At 37.8% G+C, this 22093-nt stretch overlaps 1 protein-coding gene across 1 annotated transcript in view; it reads left to right on the forward strand.

Annotated features, from left to right (window-relative positions):
• The first annotated feature begins 365 nt into the window (after positions 1-365).
• The window catches only part of TEX15 (testis expressed 15, meiosis and synapsis associated), a 39992-nt gene continuing 18264 nt past the window's right edge, over positions 366-22093 (forward strand). Inside the window, exons 1-5 of the mRNA XM_040994254.1 lie at positions 366-504; positions 7754-7919; positions 12375-12612; positions 14585-14731; positions 17010-17172. Coding sequence (XP_040850188.1) covers positions 366-504; positions 7754-7919; positions 12375-12612; positions 14585-14731; positions 17010-17172 — 853 coding nt within the window. The remainder of the gene's footprint in view (positions 505-7753; positions 7920-12374; positions 12613-14584; positions 14732-17009; positions 17173-22093) is intronic.

Raw genomic sequence — 22093 nt, forward strand, 5'->3', positions numbered from 1 at the left:
GCCCAGGTTTTTCTTAAATCCAGATATTCTGATTAGTTACAGAACTGTATAGAAACAATACTAAATTACTGCCAAGTACTTTTTAAAAAAATGTGTGAAAACTGTTAGTGACTGGAATTCTGAGCTTTCAGGAACACAGATTTTTGGTTGCTTAATTACAGGTACATAAATTACTAGGAAAAGGTCTGTTAACTAGAAAAGTGTTATAATATTATATTTAAAAATAAAATTGTGAATTCATTTTCTATTTTGGGTTACCTGGAAAACTTTTTATTCAGTTCCATTTAAGAACCTCTGCCATTGAACTTTTTACATTAATAACCCTTTTACTTAAAAATTTGGATTGGTTTTAGGCCACCCACAAAATGGAAATGAATGGGACTGCTAAATCCAGGAAACTGTGGAAAATGAACTCAGCTGGTGAACCTTTATCAGCTAATGGTATAGAAGCCAATCCTTTAAAGAAATTTACCATTCCCAAGATCAGGAAGACAACTGAGAAAGGTAAAAATTCTGTGAACAATGGGGTATTTATAAATAACATTGTACTAATTTGATTCTTAGTTTATGTTCCTCTTCTATTTTGACTCTTATAAAATTAGATTGCATTTTTAATCCTTTAAATGTACACATATACTTCTGGTCTTGCACAAAATGGAAGTTCTTGTATGTCTCTCAGTATGTCACAGAATCCCTAAACATTATAGGTGTAACAAAGAAGACTGTTCAAACATGAGAGAACAATAAGCCACCCATGAAAACTGGGATTGATTATTGACCAGTAATTTGCCCAGATTTTGTTTCCTTCTTATCTCAGACTGTATGCTCATAATACTGAATGGTGCAGAGCCTTTCCATCCGTTACTATAGAAAAGACCTGCTGTCTCTGCCAAATAACTGAGAGGAGCAGCCTATAAAGACAGAAATGTGGCTGATATTAATCACCCTGCTGTTGCAAAATATGGAGGTGGGAAGGGAGAAGTGGAGACATGGCCCCAGCAAATCAAAGGCAAAATTCAGGGTGGAGAATTGTGCTTTTTTTTTTTTTCTTCCTCTCCCTGCTGGGGTGATGTGTAAGGAAGCCAAGTGGAGAGCATGAACTACAGCAGCTACCCAACAGCAACAAGGTCCCCTGGCAATGGTAACCAAGTAGAGAACATGGGTTTTTGCCACAACACAGAAATAATGTGATCCCCTCCTTGCCTGTCTGCAGTCCCTGTAGGGTCAGTAGATTTCCATACCATTCTGGTGCTGAGTTGTCTCTCAAGGGTACAGTTGCCTCTACCAGGGGTAGAATCAGCGAACACAGTCAAGAGCCTGGATTTGACCACACCCAGCAGGAACAAGACATCTTTCCCCTACCACAAAGACAGTGAAGATTCCCCTCCTAAGTGCTAGCTAGTGGAGACTAGAGAAACGGACTTCTGCCTCTCTGAAGAGTGGCAGGATTCCACCTAGGTGTAAATGGAAATCCACGACTTCAGCACCGCTGGTAATATTCAGTGTTGTCATTTCCCTACCAGCAGTCCTCTGTGACAACAGTCCCTCCAACTAGGACAGTTTTAGTAACAGCTTGCAGAAACTCAAGATTGAGAACAGCCCAGATTCTCAGGTTCCAAACCGACCAGAAGCTAGTAAAAATCACCAGTTTTAACCACAAACATGAAAAAACTCAAGTAAGATATTCAATATTTCTATTTTTTAAAGAAAAGATTTTTTTCTTTTAGAAAAAGATTTTTTTAAAGATTTCTCTTTTTTTAAGAGTTATTTATTCTTGTGGGAAAATCAGATAAACAGGAGGAAAGACAAGAGAGGAACATCTGTCTGATGATTCGCTCCCCATGTGACCACAATGGCCGGAGCTGAGCCAATCTGAAACAAGAAGCCAGAAGCTTCTTCCAAGTTTCCCACACGGGTGCAGGGTCTCAAGGCTTTGCGCCATCCTCAACTGCTTTCCCAGGCCACAAGCAGGGAGCTGAATGGGAAGTAGAACTGTCAGGATTAGAACCGGCTCCCATATGACGTCCCAGCATGTTCAAGGCTAGGACTTGAGCCACTAGGCTGTTGTGCCAGGTCCTAAAAAATGTTTATTTTCATTAGAAACCAGGAGCTTCTTTCGGATATCCCATGCAGGTAGAGGATCCAAAGGCATTGGGCCATCCTCTACTGCTTTCTGAGGCCGCAATAAGGGACTTGGATGGGAAGTGCAGCAGTGGGGACACAAACTGGCACCCCTATCAGATGCTAGCACTTACAGTGGGAGGATCAGCTAATTGCAATTATGTGGGGCCCAATACTCAATATTTGGCAACACCAAGATAGCAAAGGAATTGAAATTTGATGACAAAGCTTTTTTTGGTTTTGGTTTTGCTTTTATGTATTTTACATGATGAGTGAGATCATCATTGCTGATTAACTCCCCAGATGATCACAATGGCCAGAGAGTTAGACTGATCAGAAGCTGGGAGTCCAGCGCTCTTCCCGGTACCTCAAGTGGGTTGAGGGCCCAAGAACTTGAACCATCCTCTGCTGTTTTCCCATGCCATTAGCAGGGAGCTGAATCAGGAGTGGAGCAACCAGGATGCAAACTGGTGCCTGTGTGGAATGCCGGTGGCAGAGGCTGCGTGTGGTCTACCCTGCTACATGGATGGCACTGGCCCCCAGACGCAGTTTCTAGGGCAGCTCTCACAAGGATCTTTGGACAAACAATTACACTCTTGTAATAAACAGAAAACAAAAAGTATTCAAGTAAATAAAATATTTATTATGAAGATCAAATAAATATTTAAAATTAAAGATAATTGAAATTAAAACTTAGTAAGGCAAAAATTCACAGAACCACAAGGAGAAATAGATAAATCCACTGTTACATGCATAGATGGAACACATACTTACTAGAAATAGACATTCACAATCAACAATGGCAGACATGGAAACAATTTAGATACTCAATGAAGGAGGACTAGATAAAGAAAACTGGTATATCTACTCTGTGGAATACTACTCAGCTATTAAAAAGAATGAAATTTTACCATTTGCAACTAAATAGTCCCAAAAGGACAAATATCATATATTTGCTCCAATGTAAGACAGCCTGCATCCAAAACACAAAACAAAAAGATGTAAAGGTAAATAAACATATACTTGTAATCTCACAAATGAGGGAAGTCATGGAGACCAGAGTACCAGGAATCAAAGAAAATCGACAGAATACATCTATACTGCTGAATAAAAATAGTCCCCCACTGGAACTTCTAGATATATCTAGAGCAAAATATTAGACATTCTACCATTGCTTAAACCAACAATGTCATGACCCATGTAAAGAGCAGAATGCTGGAGTCCAGACTACACCTGATGATGGACTATTCTAATATAAAACACAGGGGCAGAGCATGGAATTGGGGCAGGAAGGAAGCCCTATGCTACAAAGTTGTAAAACAGAAAATAAGAATTAAAAAGGGAAAAAAATACAGTCACAAAGAAATTTATAAATCAAATTGGTTTTAAAAAAACAGCAGACAGAAAACCATGAAAGTTGAACCAGTTGAGGTATTTATGGTGTTGTCTGTTCCACTGTTAGTCCTTGCAGATTGTTGTGGTGGATGTTCTACTACTGTGGACTTCATCTTCAGCATCACCCTATTCCTGGTGCGCTGCAGTGACTAGGTGGCTAAATCCCAACCTTACATGTGCCGGATTGCTCATGGGCGCCAGGTTCATGTACCAGCTACTCCTCTTCCCATCTAGCTCACTCCTTGTTTCCTGGGAAAGCAGTGGAGTAGGGCCCAAAGCCTTGGAACCACGCACATGGGAGACCTGTAAGAAGCTCCTAGCTCCTGGCTTTGGATCAACTCAGCTTGACATCATGGCCACTTTTGGAATGAACCAGCAGATGCTCCAACCAGCAGAGCCAGTAACGTGGACAGGGAGAGGGTCTGGGGATGAAGCATCGACAGGAGACCAGTGATGGTAGAAGTCTCTGTGAAGTCTCACTTTATTGCCCCTTCACATCTCCTTATATACTCTTCCCCCCACATCCTCATTTAGCAGCATATTGGATACAGATGAGTCCATTAGTCTAGGTGTTTTTAGCCACAAGCCCAGTTCCTATTCCTGCCCAGGCTAAAGAGCACTAATCAACTCCTTAGCCCACAACAAGAAGACAGAAGATCTTTCTCTCTGCCTTTCCTTCTCTCTGTAGAGTTGCTTTTCCAATAAAAATAAATAAATAAAATAAAACAATAAAAATAATTCCCAAAAATCCATTCCTTGCTAAAACAGATTATACATTTATAAATGACAGATTTCTTTAAGGAAATCTTAAATTTTATTGAAATATCACTGATTACACTATTCTTCTAACCAAATTTTATCATCAGTTTGATATATATCCTTGCTCCGATTTTAGCAGAATTCATATTGATTTATTTCAGATCTTTTTTAACCTTGTTAGTGTCTCAGACCTAGTTCCTGCCTAGAAAGTATAATAAATAAGCAAGATTTTATTCTGATGCAAAAATTTCTGAAATCTGTGCAGTTTTTTTGTAATACACATTTTCTTGGGCTTTTTTAAGATCCCCAGTGTAATAGACTATCATCTTGAATTTCCCGGTTAAAGCCTGATAGTTATGAACCAAATTATAATAACATTCCATATTATATAAATAAAGGAAATATCTATGCAGCCCTATGGGATTGCTTTTTATCTTAAAAGTTCATATGCACCTACTATTGCATAATACTATAATACAATATAATAGTATAATATATATTATAGTAAATTATAGCATAATCAAAATGCATTTTAAATATATTAAAAAACCTAAAGGAGGATAGAAACACTGTATAAAGAGAAAAGCAAAAAATATCAAATATCAGTAGTAAACCCCCAACATAGCATCACTTTAATGTAACAGTCCTAAAACATATTTTAAAGAATTGAAAACATATAGAATGTTTTCTGACTATATGTAAGAAGAAAATTAATAGAAAGAAGTAGTGAATTTCCTACCACTTAGAAAATAGGCTATGTGTTTCCTAATATTCTCAAGAGCTTTAAGGCAGAGAAATACCTATACTGAGTAAAAATGAAAATGCAGCATAAAAATTTGAGAAACAGTAGAATATTGCTAACAAGGAAAACGAAAGCATTGAATGGTTGTGGTACGAACCAGGAAGAGTTGCAGGTCTCTAGTGTATTCTGCCGCCTTAAAATACAAAAGAATTGAACAACAACAACAACAACAAAAAAAAATAAACAGAAAAAGATTAGCAAGATAAGTCCCAAAGGAAAAGGAACCTCAGTGAAATAGTAATGCAGGTTGTTTGAAAAGATGAAGAAAAGTGACACATTTCCTGCAAGGACAACATAAGGGAAAAAACGTACAAGCCATAAATTTTGCACTATCAAGAAGGGCATACTTTACCACTTCCAGTTGGAAGGGTAGGAGAATACTTTGAACAAAAGCCTAAACTTGAACATTTAGATGAAATGGATTAGTGTGTTGAAAAGTACAAACTACCAAGATGTTCACAATACCAAACAAATCATTGAGTAGCTCTATAACTTTTGTTTTAAAGATTTATTTTATTTTTATTGCAAAGTCAGAAGAGGAGAGACAGAGAGGAAGATCTTTTGTCTGATGATTCACTCCCCAAGTAACCACAATGGCTGGTGCTGCACCGATCCAGAGCCAGGAGCCAGGAACCTCTTCCAGGTCTCCCACACAGGTGCAAGATCCCAAGGCTTTGGCCCATCCTCAACTGCTTTCCCAGGCCACAAGCAGGGAGCTGGATGAGAAGCCAGGGCTACCAGGACTAAAACCGGCACCCATATGGGATCCCAGTGTGTTCAAGGCAAGGACTTTAGCCACTAGACCACCGTGCCGGGCCCAGCTTTATAACTTTTAAAGAAGTTTAATTCGTTGCTATAATGCAGACCTCCAGGCCCAGATGATTTCATTGGAAAATTTTTTAAGTATAATTTTTTAAGCATGCATTTTTATTTAAAAAGTGCATTTACAAAGAGAAGGAGAGGAAGAAAGATTGTCCATCCATTATTCACTCCCCAAGTGGCCACAGTGGCTGGAGCTGAGCCTATTGATATCAGAAATCAGGAGCTTCCTCTAGGTCTCCCATGTGAGTGCAGGGTCCCAAGGCTTTGGGCCGTCCTCTGCTGCTTTCCCAGGCCACAAGCAGGGAGCTGGATAGGAACAGGGCTGCCAGGACACCAACTGGCTCCCCTGTAGGATGCTGGTGTCACGGGATCAGCTTGGGGAACCGCAGCGCTGGACCCCTTCACTGGAGATTTCTACCAAACATTTAAAGAGATTTTACCCAATCTCTTTCAGAAAAGAGAACCTGAGAAAATAATTTAGGAGATTCCAAAACTGTATAAATATAGTACAAAACACAGACTAGTTGTTATTTTTAAGTCCAAAACTGATATCAGCAAAAGAAGCCAAAAATTTGAATCACCTCATACACATATTTCTAGATAAGATCATATCAGGTGATATTTCGCCTTTCCTTTTCAGTTCTCCTCACTACTGAAATGTCTTGGCTGTTTGGTTTTTGTGTTTCTGTTAGAGATCTCACTGTTTCATATGTGCCTAGATGTAATGCTGAAGTGATTGTTATGGAGAACTTATATGTTAAATCGTCATCATTGAGGCTTGACTTCATTGTTGCTGAATTAGCAATGTGGTAATCCAGAAAAAGACACAAAATTCTTAATTTGTTAGGCCTCACTAAAAAAAAAAAGTATTGAAGGAATGTTTACAGTGCCTCATAAGACTAGAGAAGATGAGAAGCAGTTAAATCAAGTTGGATTAATGAGATGCTGCCTGATTGAAAACGGCAGACAGGCAGCATTGTTATGAGACCAAACACTAAAGGAACATAACAGCATTACTTGGATTAGGAAATGAAGCTCTTTTTGCCTAGGATTTGTCTAGCTCATTTTAGAAATTGATACTATTTGAAGAAATGTTGACCTGGCAGGAAAATTGGTTCTACAGATTACGTTTGCAACGAAGATTTTAAATGCCTGAGGAGACTTCTACATGAATGTTGTCAGATTAAACTGTATAATGTAAAAGGCATTTGGGTTGTTGAGGGTTCAGTTGCTCACTGGAACCTCTTTCCGCTAAGAACAGTAGTTCAGTATTCACTAACTCAGTGTTTACTGTGATCCTTTAAAATAAAATGTCACAAATAATAGAAATTTCTGTATTGCTACCCAACTTAGACTCATCTTCCCCAAGGGACCTTTTTAAAATCATTTTATGCATATGGCCAAAATAACATGCCTTAAAGTAGCTTATTATCCTGAGAAAGTCAGTTTCCTCCTCCTCAGGCCTCTGTAGCAGCCATTGACAAAGATGTTCTGGTGCCTCTGCAGAGCAAAATAACTATCATTTTCTAGTTTGTAAATTGTCTCTTTGCTTGGGAAATACAAGAAATATTCATGTGTTAGCTTTTGTAATGATGTACATTGTAAAATCGGTATACATTTTAAGTTGAAAACAAGTAATTGAATCCTAGGACTCTTTGATATCTATGTCAACTTTTAAGGACTTTAACAGGTATGTGGAGTGAAAATATGGGTAATGCTTTGTTCGTGAAAATTCTAAGTACTTGATATACTGTGTGTTTTATTTCAGAGTCATTACTGCCACTGTGCAGATTACGTTGTAGTGTCATTTTACACACAAGTAACTACTTTCCTCTTTATCTTTCTTATCTCTAGTTTACTTGTCACCTTGCTACACTAATACGAGAGAGTACAGTTTCATACATGATACTCTTAACCAGTGTAGGCTTGAGCTGAAGTGTAATCTACAGTTGTCCTGGCAGTTTGGGGATACAAAACTTGTTCACAATGAGGATCTGGAAAAAAAATTTACTGCCAAGAGGTAAGCTACCATGACCTGACAAGTTTGAGATTTTCTTTATTTTACTGTGGAGTATTACCAAGAAAATAAATAGAAATAATTATTTTGTTGCCTTCTTGTAGCCCTTTTACTATCAAAAAGGTGAATGAAAAATTATAGCAGTAAGTTTTCTAGTAAGGTTTCAATCTCAATAAATTTTTTAAGACACACATCAGTCCATTCATTGAGCAGCCATTTTGTAGATCCTTGACCTCCTGAATAATTTAAAGCAGCAGGTAAAGCAATTGCAAAGTGACTTTTTTTTTCTTGCCCCAACCTAAATTAAGGAATTTAGTTGATTTTTATTTTAAGATTTATTTTTATTTACTTGAAAGAATTAGAAGGACACAGATCTTTTATCTGCTGGTTTATTCCCCAAATGTTAGGACACAAGAGCTGGGCCAGATCAAAGCCAGGCACTTCCTCTGGTTGGGTGAAGAACCTAATCACTTGGAGCATCTGAGACTCCAACCAGCATCCCTTATGGGTGCATCTCTTATAGATGCCATGTTGCGGGAAGCAGCTTATTTCACTGTGAGACAATGCCGTTTTACTTGTATTAAAAGTGTATTTTTGGGCCTGGATTGGTAGCTTAATGGCTAAACTCCTCGGCTTGCACACACTGGGATCCCAAATGGGCACCATTGGTTCTTTTTTTTTTTTATTGTTATTAACATTGTATTATGTGATACAGTTTTATAGGCACTGGGGATTCCCCCCACCCCTCCCCTCATAGGGGATTCCTCCACCTTGCTGCATAACCACAGTTCAAGTTCAGTTGAGATTCCTTCATTGCAAGCATATACCTAGCATAAAGTCCAGCATCTTATTGTCCAGATAAGTTCAGTGGCCTCTTGGGGAGACCTGCTCTGGTCTGAAGGTAGAGCTAACAGAGTAAAGTTCCGGTCAGTTAAAAGCCCCAACAAAACATTAGCATCAATATACAACGTTATGGAATTAATTGACATAGTATTGAGTAAACAATATGTTAAAAATAATGCAAGTTCAATTCTTCAAAACATCTGGGTTGAGACAGTATCAATGACAGGTTCAAAAAATAACAAACAACCAAACAAAAATTACAGGTTAAATCAAGGCAAACATGTGGTATCTAACCTTTTGGGCTTCGCTCATTTCCCTTAGCATTATAGTTTCCAGTTGGGCCCATTTAGCCACAAAGAACTGCATTTTGTTTTTTTTAATAGCTGAGTAGTCCCAGCAGCACCACTTCCCATCCAGCTCCTGCTTGTGGCTGGGAAAGCTTAGCTCTGGCCATTGTTATCACTTGGGGAGTGAAATAGCAGACAAAAGATCTTCTTCTCTGTCTTTCCTTCTCTTTAAATCTGACTTTCCAATAAAAATAAAAAAAAAATTTTAATAAAAAGATTTATGCCTCATTACTCCATCGCTTTGGCAGGACCAGAGCAAATGATTCCATGGGCCTTACATGATTCGTGGGCCGGACATCCCTTGTGTCTAGAACAAGAGTAGTATGTTCACGTTTACCACTTTTACAGTACAAGGGATCTCAGCCAGAGCAAACGCATGGAGTAACCAACACACACACACAAATCATCACTTTGAAACAGGATGTCATTGGGAGCTGGCATGGCAGGCAGCAGCTTTACTTCCTGTGCCACTATGCCAGCCCCTCATTTTGTTATTTTCAAGGATTTTTCATTATTACTTATTAATCATATGTATTTATGGAGTACAATGTGATCATTACAGTAAAAGTGTATAGTGTTCACTCATCAGATCAAACTGAATGACACATTTCTTTCAGCTTCTTTGTTTAGAGCCTTTAAGCTCTTTACATAGAGTACTCCATAAAATATGTATGTTTAACAAGTTGCTGCGAATTGTACTCTTTTGTGCTGTAGAAAAGTAGGATTATTTATTCTATCATCACACTGTGTTTGAGTGTTATTCAGCACTGTTTTATCCACTCTTTCTAGTCTTCCCAGGCACTAGCAATGAGTACTTTTTGTATCTATTGTGAACAGAATTGATTTAATGGTATCTGTTCCAAAAATTTTCTTATCAATGTATAAAAAGTTACTGATTTGTGTGTGTGTGTTGGTTTTGTAGCCTGCAGTTTTTACATAATTTGTTTATCAAGTTTGGTAGTCTGTGAGTGGAATCTGTAGGTGTTTTTGAATATAGAATCATATCTGCACTCAAGGATGAGTTGACTTCCTCCCTCCTTATTTGTATGCCTCGTTACTCCATGCGTTTGCTCTGGCTGAGATCCCTAGACACAAAGGATGTCCAGCCCACAAATCATGTAAGGCCCGTGAAATCATTTGCTCTGATCCCGCCAAAGCGATCAGAGGCTGGACTTAAAATTCAAAAAATCTCTTTTTGTTTAGCAGGCTAATTCTTTATTGTTTTTCTATGATTTACTTATTTTTAGTTAAAAGGCATATTCTTAAAAAGAGAGGTGAGACAGAGAGGTCTATCATTCTCAGGTTCACTCCTCAAATGGCTATAATGCCAAGAGCTGAACCAGTCCAGAGGCAGGAGCTTCTTTCGGATCTCAAATGTGAACGTGAGGTCCAAAGAACTTGGGTTGTCTTCCACCACTTTCTCAGGCCATGAGCAGGAAACTGGATCAAAAGTAGAGCACCTGGAACTCAAAGCAGTGCCCATATCAGATGCCAGTGCTTGCATCTGGAGCATTAGCTTGATATTGCCACCATGCATACCCTAACAAGTTGATAACTTTGTATGGCTGAAAAATTATGCTATGAATATGCAAATTGACTTTGGCATAAAAAGGGTTCCCCACTGACGTAGAAAAAAAAATATTTTGAGCCTTTCTGCATTCAGTATGATGTTGTCTGTGGGTTGATAAAGCCTTTGTAATGTTGATATGTTCCCTCTGTATCTAATTTGTTCAACATTTATATCGTGAAGGGATATTAAATTTTATTGAATGCTTTTTCTACTTCTGTGTAAATAATAATGACTTTTTGTTCTTCATTCTGTTGTGTTTCATCTACTTATTACATGTATTGAACCATCCTTGCATCTGTGGGATAAATCCCACTTGACTCTGATGAGATTTTTGTTGAGCTGTTGATCTCGGTTTCTAGCATTTTGTTCAGAATTTTTGCATCTATAGTCACTAGGAGTATTGAGTGCACATTTGTTGTTGTTGTTATCATAACATGTGTAATTCTAGTATTAGATTATGCTGACCTTGTAGAATGAGTTTGGAAGAAGTCTTTGCCCTCCCATTTTTTGCAGTCATTTGAGAAGAATTAGTATTAGCTATTCCTTCAAAACCTTGGGGAATTCAACAGTAGAACTGTCTGGTTCTGGGAATTTCTTTTTTGGGAGACTTTTCGTTATGAATTCAGTCTTACTACATGTCGTTCTGTAAACTTTTTAATATGTTCATGGTTCAGTTTTGGCAGGTTGTAAATTTCTGCAAATTTATTCTTATTCACTCTGCACTTCAAATTTTGTCACCACATCGTTGTTCATAATATTCCACATTGTTGTCCATGATCCTCTACTAACATTTTAGACTTTCGTATTATTATTAACTGTAGTTTCTGGTTTTCCATACCTAGGTCTATTTCAGTTTTGGTTTTGCTGGTTAGTCTAGGTGTTTATTGATTTTGCATATCCTTTTGAGAAAACAGCTCTTTGTTTTTCTCAACTTTTTTCCTCTATTTTTTATTTCTTTGATGTGTGTTATTCCTTTGCTTCCACTGAGTTGGGATTGGTTTTCTTCTTTATTCTTACTTCCTTAAGATGCATAATTTGATTTATAACTTGAACTCATTCCATTGTTATTGGCTCTTTAGTGCTATAAACCTCCATGTTAGTAATGATTCACTATATCCCCTAGGGTTTGGGTGTGTTGTTTTTCCATTTTCATTTATTTCAGGAAATATTTTAACTTGAGTTTTTATTTCCTCAGACACATTTCTTGCTCAGTAACATCTTTTTCCATCTCAATGCAACAGAATAATTTCTGAAGGTTTGTTGTTGTTGTTGTTGTTGTTGATTTCTAGTTTATTCATGTGGTCAGAAAAGATATGTAATATGACTAAATTTCTTTGGATTTGTTGAAGCTTAGTTTTGTTTGTAAGATTTATTTGAAAGGCAGTATGACAAAGGGTAGGATTCGTGAAGGAGAGGTAAGGAGGGTGAAAAACAGAAAAGATCTTGCATTCTTTGGTTCACTCCCCCAAATGGCTAACATAGGTAGAGCTGGGCCATACTGAAGCCAGAGCCTGGAACTCCATATGCAGCTGGCACATGGGTGTCTGGGGCCCAAGTATTTGAGCAATCACTCAGTGTTCCTAATATTATCACATGTTTTATTGCTTTCTAATTGTGATGAGCTGAGATATTTACTTTCTCTTTAAAACTACAGTTGGTATTTTCTTTAAATTATATACTTTATTTGTCTTGTTTTAGGTCAGAGATGAGAGAGAATGGAAGGCATGGCAGAGAACTTGAGGAACATTTCTGCTTTTTGGCACTTCCTCACAGTGATGTCACAGAGATATATCAGAATGGAATAAGTACCAAATCATCAACATTGAAGATTCTAGGAAATCCTCTTCTTGGAATTTACATGTTTAGACATGTTGATATTGCCTTGAATTATGCTCATAGTCGAAACATTACTGTAGAAAACATTGTAATGTTTAAGGTGAGTAATAGTTACTGTATGGACAGTTTGTTTTAAATTAACATGAATGTATTTTCTTTATAAAGTGGTTTCTAAATTATATAAAGTGTTTATTATTGTCATCATCGTTCGAAGTTCTCCCTGATTTACTTCAGTTTGCAACACAGGCAAAACTCCCAAATAAGCAATGTCAGCCTCCATCATCTTTGTCTTCTTAAAGTACTTATTTTTCTGTCCTAATTGACACTCCTTTATTTCCTGTTTGGCTTATACCATAATTAAAAACATAGAGTTTTAAGCTCTCTCCTGTGCAACATTGTATTACAATCATTTGGCTTAAGCTAAAATTGTTTAAGATCTTCCCATTCACTTTAATAGTGTTGTGCTATCATTGTTTATTGATTTTGATAATTGTGCTACTCTCAACAAGGATGTGAAACTCAGAGACACCTGGATACTGGATGCAGGACCTCTGAAATATATATGTGTGTATGAAAGAGAGAGAATCAGAGAGAGAAAGAGACAGAGGGCAGGAAGTAGGGGGTAGAAAGAGAAAGCACTGTTTTCAAAACAGCTGACATGTAATACCCAACGTCATAAAGCTTAGTATACGTTCTTTCTCTAGATTACAATAAAGTGAATTTTTTTGTTTTTTGTGGTTTTTTTAATATTTATTTAATTTTTTGTTGAAAAGTTGGATATACAAAGAGGAGGAGAGACAGAGAGGAAGATTTTCCATCCATTGATTCCCTCCTCAAGCAGCCACAACGGCCGGAGGTGAGCTGAGCTGAAGCCAGGAGCCAGGAACCTCTTCCAGGTCTCCCATGTGGGTGCAGAGTCCCAAGGCTTTGGGCTGTCCTCGACTGCTTTCCCAGATCACAAGCAGGGAGTTGGCTGGGAAGTGGGGCTGCTGGGATTAGAACCAGCTCCCATATGATATCCCAGTGCATGCAAGACTAGACCATTAGCCGCTAAGCTATCGTGCTGGGCCCTAAAATGAATTTTTATTTTATTTTTTTTTCTCAAGCTATTTTAGTTTTTTTTTTTTTTCATGTCGCAGTTCTGTAGTCACAGGGATTTTCCCCTATATTCCCCATTCCACCTCACTCTCTCCCTCCATGTTATTACAGTAGGATAGTCCTCTCATTTGCTTTATTTCTTAGAGCCTTACAGTTGTTGTACCTCAAACAGTGTTGTTTTGACTTTTAAATAAGTATGTTGATCTGCTAAACTTAACAGCAATATTGGTGGCTTTATGTAAAATTTGTGTTCTTTTTAAGATGTGTATTCTTGTGTTATTCATTATACTTTGTTCCAGCTTTTCTTTTGTCAATTATTCTCATGATTTCAATTTTCTAAAAGTTTATGGTTGTTTTCGCTGTATACAAAAGTTCTAACATAAAGCAAAATCTATTTGTAATGATTTCTTGGAATTCTTTGTTAGAAAAGAATTTTACTTTGTGATTAAACGTTTTATTTCTTACTATTATTTTTCATTGTATTTTTAATAATTAACTAACTTGTTTGATATTTTGTACAAATTAAAAGTAAAATTAAATTTTTTATTGTCCCATACTATTCTTTGAATAATCTTGCTTCACTCATATTTTAGTCATTTAATTTGTATGCTATATTTTATTATAACTGGGCTTCTGAGTGTTTTATTTTGTTACAGTTTTTATTTTTTTCTCTGCCTTTTCTTAAATGTTAAATAAATGTTTTAACATCTGCAATTCTAATTCACCTCTCCTGTTCTGTCATTCTCTGTAACCTAAATTCAAAAAAAAATGTGAGCTATTGTTTGTATGATCTGGAAGGTAAGCTTTGGAACTAAAACTCATTTATAAAAGATTTTCTGAAACCTGTTAAATCTTCAGATTCATCTAGGACATGGATCATCTTTCCATTTATATTTCTGCCCCTTTTGCACAGCATGTTTTTCTGTTTAAAGAGTGATTTTAAAAGTGTTTTGATATATTCTTATTTTTTTAAGGTTCTGTTTGGAAAAGTAAAGAAAATCCAACCTTCGGTGGATAAAAGCAAAGTTTCTTTAGATCCTTCTCCTAACTTTGATTGTCACATGTCAAGAAATACACCTTCTCTGAAAGATACTCTTGAACTCCAAGCTTACAGTTCAGTGGTATGTTAACAGTCATGGTTCATTTGATTATTTGAAAGGCATACACGTCACATTATGTAATGCAAAACTTAGAAAGTCAGCACAATAAGGTGACTGTAGTTAAAAACAATGTGTTGCGTAATTCAAAACAGCCTCGCCATAAATAATAATTATGTTTTTGAAATATACATATTTTGTACTTCATAAATATGTAGTTATGATGTGTCAGTTAAAATAACACTAACCTAAAAACAGGCTATTGGGTATTTAACCTAGAAGTTAAGATACATGTATCCCCCATTGGAGTACCTGGGTTTGATTCCTGACTCTGGCTTCCTGCCAGTACAGAAGATAAGAGGCAACTATGATAGCTCAGATACTGGATTCCTACCACCGCCTATGAGACAAGCACTGTTACATTTTCATTTCCTAGTTTCAGCGATGCCCACTGCTGCCATTTGGAGAGAGAAGCTGAAGGTGGGAGGGATCTCTCTCACTTTTTTTCTTTCAAGTAAACTAATCTTTAAGGACACAAAGCTATATGTTATTGATCCTTTGTAAAGGGAGAAAAATGCTTTATGCTTTAGCCATTAAGTGAAGTAATAGTTTTTGTTTTAAAAATCATTAGAGAGATAGGGGGAAAAGGGGGAGGAAGGAAAAACAAAGAAAAGAAGGGATGGAAAGAAATCACTCTGAGCTGGCGTTATGACACAGAAGGCAAATCTCATATGCAATGGCAACATCTCAAATGAGTGCTGGTCAGCATTCTGGCTTCTGCACTCCCAACCCAGTTCCTTAATAAGCTGGAAACTCAGGAGATGGCCCAGGTGTTTGGATGCCCAATACCCACCAGGGGAGTCAAGAAGAAACTCCTTGCTTCAGCCTGGCACAGTACTAGACGTTGCAGCCTCTGGAAGTGAATCAGTGAATAGGTCTCTTCACTTTGTGTATTCCTCTCTGTCTCTGTAACTGTGACGTTCAAAATAGATCTTTAAAGAAAGGAAGTGAAGAGGAAAGAAAGAAGGAAAGAGGAAAAAAATAAGGAAATTGCTGTGGTTCATGCCTCATATGATTGTAACAGGCAGGATTGGGCTGTACCAACGCTGGGAGTGGGGAATTCAATCCAATTCCACAGAAGTAGCAGGAGTCCTTACTTGAGCCATCGCTGCTGCCTCATGGGGTGTCTGCAGACAGGATGATGGAATGAGGAGCCAAAGACATAGACTAAGCAGAGGGGCACTGTTGTGGAATGCAAGTATCTAACCAGTGTCTTAATCCATAGGCCTAATACCTGCTGCAGTTCTGTGAAATTTTGATTAGATACGTTGTGAATCTGTAGAATTTTTAATAGTTTTATCTATAATCATGGAACATTAAATGAAAATGAATCTTCTATAAAGTAGTGTGTATGTACTCCTGTATGTAAAATGTATTAAGCAATTTTTATATTCCTAATTAATTTTCCCATACATAAAATATAATGTGATTCAGACTTGAAAACTTCTGCACTTTTTAAAAAAGATTTGTTTATTTTTATTACAAAGTCAGACATACAGTGGAGGAGAGACAGAGATCTTCCATCCACTGATTCATTCCCCAAGTGGCTGCAACGGCCAGAACTGAGCTGATCCAAAGCCAGGAGCCTGGAGCCTCTTCTGGGTCTCCCACTTAGTTGTAGGGTCCCAAGGCTTTGGGCCGAATTTTTTCACTTTCTTTTTTTTTTAAAGATTTATTTTTTTTTTTATTAGAAAGGCGGATAGACAGAGAGGAAGATCTTCCGTCCGATGATTCACTCCCTAAGTGAGCACAATGGCCAATGCTATCCCAATCCGAAGCCAGGAGACTCTTCCAGGTCTCCCACATGGGTACAGGGTCCCAAAGCTTTGGGCCGTCCTCGACTGCCTTCCCGGGCCACAGGCAGGGAGCTGGAAGGGAAGCGGGGCAGCCAGGATAGAACCGGTGGCCATATGGGATTCCGGGGGTGCAAGGTGAGGACCTTAACCACTTGCGCCACCGCGCCGGGCCCGAATTTTTTCACTTTCAATGGAGAACTGTTTCTTAACAACAAATTGGATCTGCTTCTGAGAACATTAGTAACCTATCAAGAAAAAAATATGGTATGGAAAAATTAATTTTATATATCATCACAAAGATTAACATTGAGAAAGACTGAGGCAGAAGATACATTCAGTAAATAACATTGTACATTTTGTTTTTAAACTATGAGCTTATTCTAGTGTTACCATCAAAATTAATCAGCCTACATTTGATCTTTTTTTTTTTCTTGCTTATCTTCCAGGTTTACTTCTATGAATACAATCTTTTTTCAAAGCCAGTAGATAAACCTAGGCAGTGTCTTCCATATGCAGTAGTAACAGTAAAATTTATCGGCCAGAGAGTAGATAATGGACACCTTATGACATCTTTGAGGGTCTTTTCAACAGGATTGCCTAAGAGGACTGGTAAGAGACAGACATTATTCTACTTCAGTTGCGTTTGTACTGGTTTTAAATTTCTAAATGTTATCCAGTGCACAAAATAGTTCTTATTTACTTCTTTTCCATTTTGTATGTCTAGAATCATACTGTAGCTATTCCTGTGACTTTTGCTCAGTATTTGTGTGATTTTTTTCCATATTGATATGTTTAACTGTAGTTTATTTTCATAGGTAGGTAATGGATGGTTGAAAGTATAAATGGAGAGGATTTCATTGTGTCACTGGACACTATCCTGTGGATATTTGAGCACTTTATAGTTTTCTCATTCTAAATGTCTATATTTAAACACTTATGTAAGAATCTCAGTGCATACAGGCATGAGTTCTATAAAGTATATATTAGTACTGTGTATGTGCAAATTAAATAGGATGTCAAATGGCTTTTTTTCAAAGCATATATGTTGGCAAGTATGTAGAGTTATTATAAAATCTGGCACAACAATAAAAATAAATCTTCAGATTTTTTTTTGTATTGGAAAAGCAGATATACAGAGAGAAGGACATAGGCAAAGATTTTTCATCTGCTAGTTCACTCCGCAAGTGACCGCAATGGCCAGAGCTGAGCTGATCCGAAGCCAGGAGCCAGGAACCAGGAGCCAGGAGCTTCTTCCCAGTTTCCTGTGCAGGGGCAGCATCACAAGGCGTTGGGCCATCAGCTACAGCTTTCCTAGGCCACAGGCAGGGAGCTGGAAAGAAAGTGGAGCAGCTGGGACACAAACCAGCACCCATTTAAGAACATAATGGGGCCCAGCACGGTAGACCTACCAGGTCTCACATGAACTGGGCAGGGACCCAGCTACTTGAGCCGTCACTCACTGCTTCAGGTGTGCATTGGCAAGAAGCTTGAATCAGCATCTACGGCTGGAAATCAAATCCAGACACACTGATACAGGATAAAAATGTCTCAACTGGCATCCTACTGCTAGGCCAAACACCCAAAACTTAAGTAATACCTTTTTAAGGTTTTATTGTGTTTATTGTTGATAACATATCAGTTCAGTGGCTTTTAGCATATGAACATTATGAGCAACCAGCACCACAATTTTACAGTCCTAAAGCATTTTAAAGAAACTCTGGGACCCAGCACAGTAACCTAGTGGTTAAGTCCCTACCTTGTGTGCTCCGGGATCCTATATGGATGCTCGTTCATATCCTGACTACTCCACTTCCCTTCTAGCTCCCTACTTGTGGCCTGGAAAAGCAATTGAGGTCAGCCCAAGGCCTTGGGAGCATGCATCTACATGGGAGACCCGGAGGAAGCTCCTGGCTCCTGGCTTCAGATCAACTCAGCTCTGGCCATTCCATTGCGGCCACTTGGGGAATGAACTAGCGGATGGAAGATCTTCCTCTCTGTCTCTCCTCTCTGTAAATCTGACTTTCCAATAAAAAATAAATACATCTTTAAAAAAAAGAAAACCTCTGTATCCTCTGAAAGTTGTCTTACTATTTCCTTTCATGGCACCCATTTCTAAGCAGACATTTAATCCGTTCGGCTGTGTTAATAAGCTTTTAATTACCTTAAAATACCCGAGAAGAGCAACTTAGGAGAGAAAGTTTGTTTTGGCTGATAGTTTGGAGATTCACAGTTCATGATCAGGTGGTCAGTTCCACTTTTCTAATCTCTGATTGGAACTCCATGGCAGATTCTCTCTTCAGAGATGATTACATGGAAATGCAGGCTATAAGACACAGAAAATGTGCTCCTCCTCCATGCCCACGTATGCTTCTTTATATAGCATTCATGATTTAGTCACAAGGCTCCACCTAACAGTCTGATTCAATTTGTTCACTTCCCAAGGATTCTTCGTACACATTAATTAGATCAAATGTTCACCCTTATTGCATCAACTGTTAATATTAATCCACTAAACCTTAACATAAGACTTAGATGTTTAAATATAATGTATTAATTTGGGCAACTAGAATTTATTTAAACCATTATATCTGGGCATTTCATGTGAGTGAAATAATCTACTTTGTTGCCTCTTGTGTCTTACAGTGTTTTGGCAATTTATCCATATTTTGCTGTGTATCAGCACTTCAGTATTTTTCATGAAATAATATTCCATTGTGCACATGTACCACATTGTGTTTACTGTTTAAACAGTGATGGGCATCTTCATTGTTTCCATCTTTGGGCAGTTACAAATAGCTCTGAGAATGATTATTTACAGGTTTTCATATGCATATGTGTTTTCATTGTCTTGAATGTACTGTACCTAGGAGTAGAATTACTGGGTCATATGATAATCAAATGAGGAGGTGCTAGACTATTTTCAGAAGGGACTGTACCAGTTACATTGACAACACTACTGTCAGAGAATTAGAATTTCTCCACAACTTTGACCTTTTGACCATAGTCATCCATTTCAGTATGAAGTAAAGTCTCTAAGGTGTAGGTTTTTATGTTGTCCATTGTAACTGTGTACAAATACAGATTTTTATATTGATCTTGCAAAATTCATTACTCTGGAATTTTTGGTAGATTTTTGTGTGTTTCTATATTTAAAATCAAATCAATGGGGTGACTTTGGTTTTGCTTTTTCCTGTCCAGTTTGGGTGCTATTTATTTATTTATTTAGCCTAATTGCTATGATTACTACCTCCAGAAGAACATTGAAGTGGTGAGAGCAGGCATCCTTGTTCTTATCCTGGAACTTCAGGCAATACAGTCAGACTTTCATCACCCCCTAATATATCAGTAGTGTGATTTAATTTAGGTAACCTCTGTCATGTTAAGGAAGTGCCTTTCTGCATGTTGAGGTCCTAGTTTATTGGATGGTTTATTTGAAAAGATATTATATTTTGTCAAAATGTTTTTCTCAATCTATTGTGGTGAACTTGGGGTTCTGGGGTTTTGATGTATTGATGTGACTGACATTGCCTTTCAGATGTTAAGGGGAAAAATTTGCATTCCTAACCTGAGATAAATACACACACTCACACACACACACACCACTGTATTAGTGGTATATTTATTCATTTTCTGTTTCTGGTATCAGTTTGCACCAATGTGGTTAATGATTTTGAGCCCATTTTCATGATAATTAACTTAGCTGTAATTTACATTTTGTAATGTCTTTGATTTTGGTGTTAGTTGGAAATAGGTTCTCATAGAATGTGTTAGGAAATGTTTTTTTTTTTTTAGCAAAGTTTGTGAAGAATTGGTATTGATTTTTAAAGCTTTTGATAGATTTTATTCATGAAACCATCTGGGCCTGAGTTTTTTATTTTAATTAGTGTTTTGTGATTACTAATTCAGTTTCTTTGCTTATTATAGCCTTTTACAGATTTTTTACTTTTTCTTGATTTGATATTAGTAGTTTGTGTTTTTGTAAGTTTGTTCATTTCTCTTCACTTACCTAATCTATTGATACACAGTTCAAAGTACTCCTTCATAGTTCTTTTTGTCTCTATAAAGTTAGCCTTTTGTATACAAGTCTACTAATTTGAGACCTTTTTTCCTAATGTAGTTCAAGGTTTGTTATTTTTTTTTTCTAACAAACTACTTTCTTTTTTAAGATTTATTTATTTTTCCAGAAGGACTACAGAGAGGGGGAGAGACAGGTCTTCCATCCATTGGTTCACTTCCTAAATGGCCGTGGGAACTTCTTTCAGATCTCCCACATGGGTTCAGAGGCCCAAGCACTTGAGCTATCCTGCTGCTTTCCCGGGTCATGAACAATGAGCTGGATTTGAAGTGGAACAGCCAAGACACAAGCATATCCATATACGATGCCAGTGCCACAGGCAGAGGCAGGACCCAAATGTTTTTATTACTATTTAACTCAGCTATTATTTTTTTCAATTCATGTTTTCTAATAGCAACTACATTTTTTTAGTGTCTAAGATAGAATTTCATGTTGATTCATTTATATTTTGTTTTGTTACACATTCTTTTTGCTTTTTCTGCTAAGAATATTTTAATCACCATTAGAATATGAGGGGAGAATCAAGGTGGTGGAATAGAATAAGGACACATTTAAACACATGCAGAAACATTAGCCAGAGTGAAGCAGAGAGGTCACATTCCAGGAAATAGGAGAGGACAGAATGATGGTAGAGAAGCACCTGGAGACTGACGGACATGGGAAAGCAACAGCACAGACAGCAGTACTAGATACCCCAGCAGATTTCAGCCAATGGCAATCTGACCTGTGCCTGCAGCTCCACCAGCAGCCAGGTGGGAAGGGGAGTTCACCGGGAGCTCAGGAAGTAAACCTAGACAAAGAACTGCCTGTCATGCTGGTTTGTTTGATTTGACCAGAAGCAGACAGAGCAGCAGATCCCAAACAGGCTGTGGGGGAATAGGGTAGATTTCACAGCCAAGATGCCCACTACAACCACTTTGGGTGCCTTTTTGTACAGGGAGGCAAAGTTTACAGGAAAGGGATGCGCATACACTGAGCTGGGAGCTAATTAATTTCTGGCTCAGTGCATTACAACTGTTGGCATCCTATAAATTCCACCCAAAATAGGTCTAGGTAGCCCCCAGACCTAATGGTCAGCAGATCCAGAACTCAACAAGTAGCACATCAGGTACCATTTTTTACAGTGTAGTAAAGGCTTTGAGACTGCAGGGACAACAGTGAGCTGCATAGGTGCCGCACCAGGAGTGAGCTCACTGAACTCAGAGCATTGCACTGGTCCCACGTCAAAAACAATACCAACTTTGACATCTTACAACTCAAAATAGGTCCATGTGGCCCTCAGATAAATGGCCAGCAGGTTCTGGAAAGATCAGCACTAACAACAACCTAGCTATTTAGAATATTGGTGTCTTCCTAATCCTGGAAATTGCTCATACCAGAAATGGGAGAAAGGTTGTTCAGACAATGGTGCAGTCTCAGCATAGGAACACAGGAGGTGGAGAATGTTGAGCCAAG

This window comes from Ochotona curzoniae, unplaced genomic scaffold, assembly GCF_017591425.1.
Source record: "Ochotona curzoniae isolate NIBS_2020 unplaced genomic scaffold, NIBS_Ocur_1.0 contig_899, whole genome shotgun sequence".
Lineage (NCBI taxonomy): Eukaryota > Metazoa > Chordata > Mammalia > Lagomorpha > Ochotonidae > Ochotona > Ochotona curzoniae.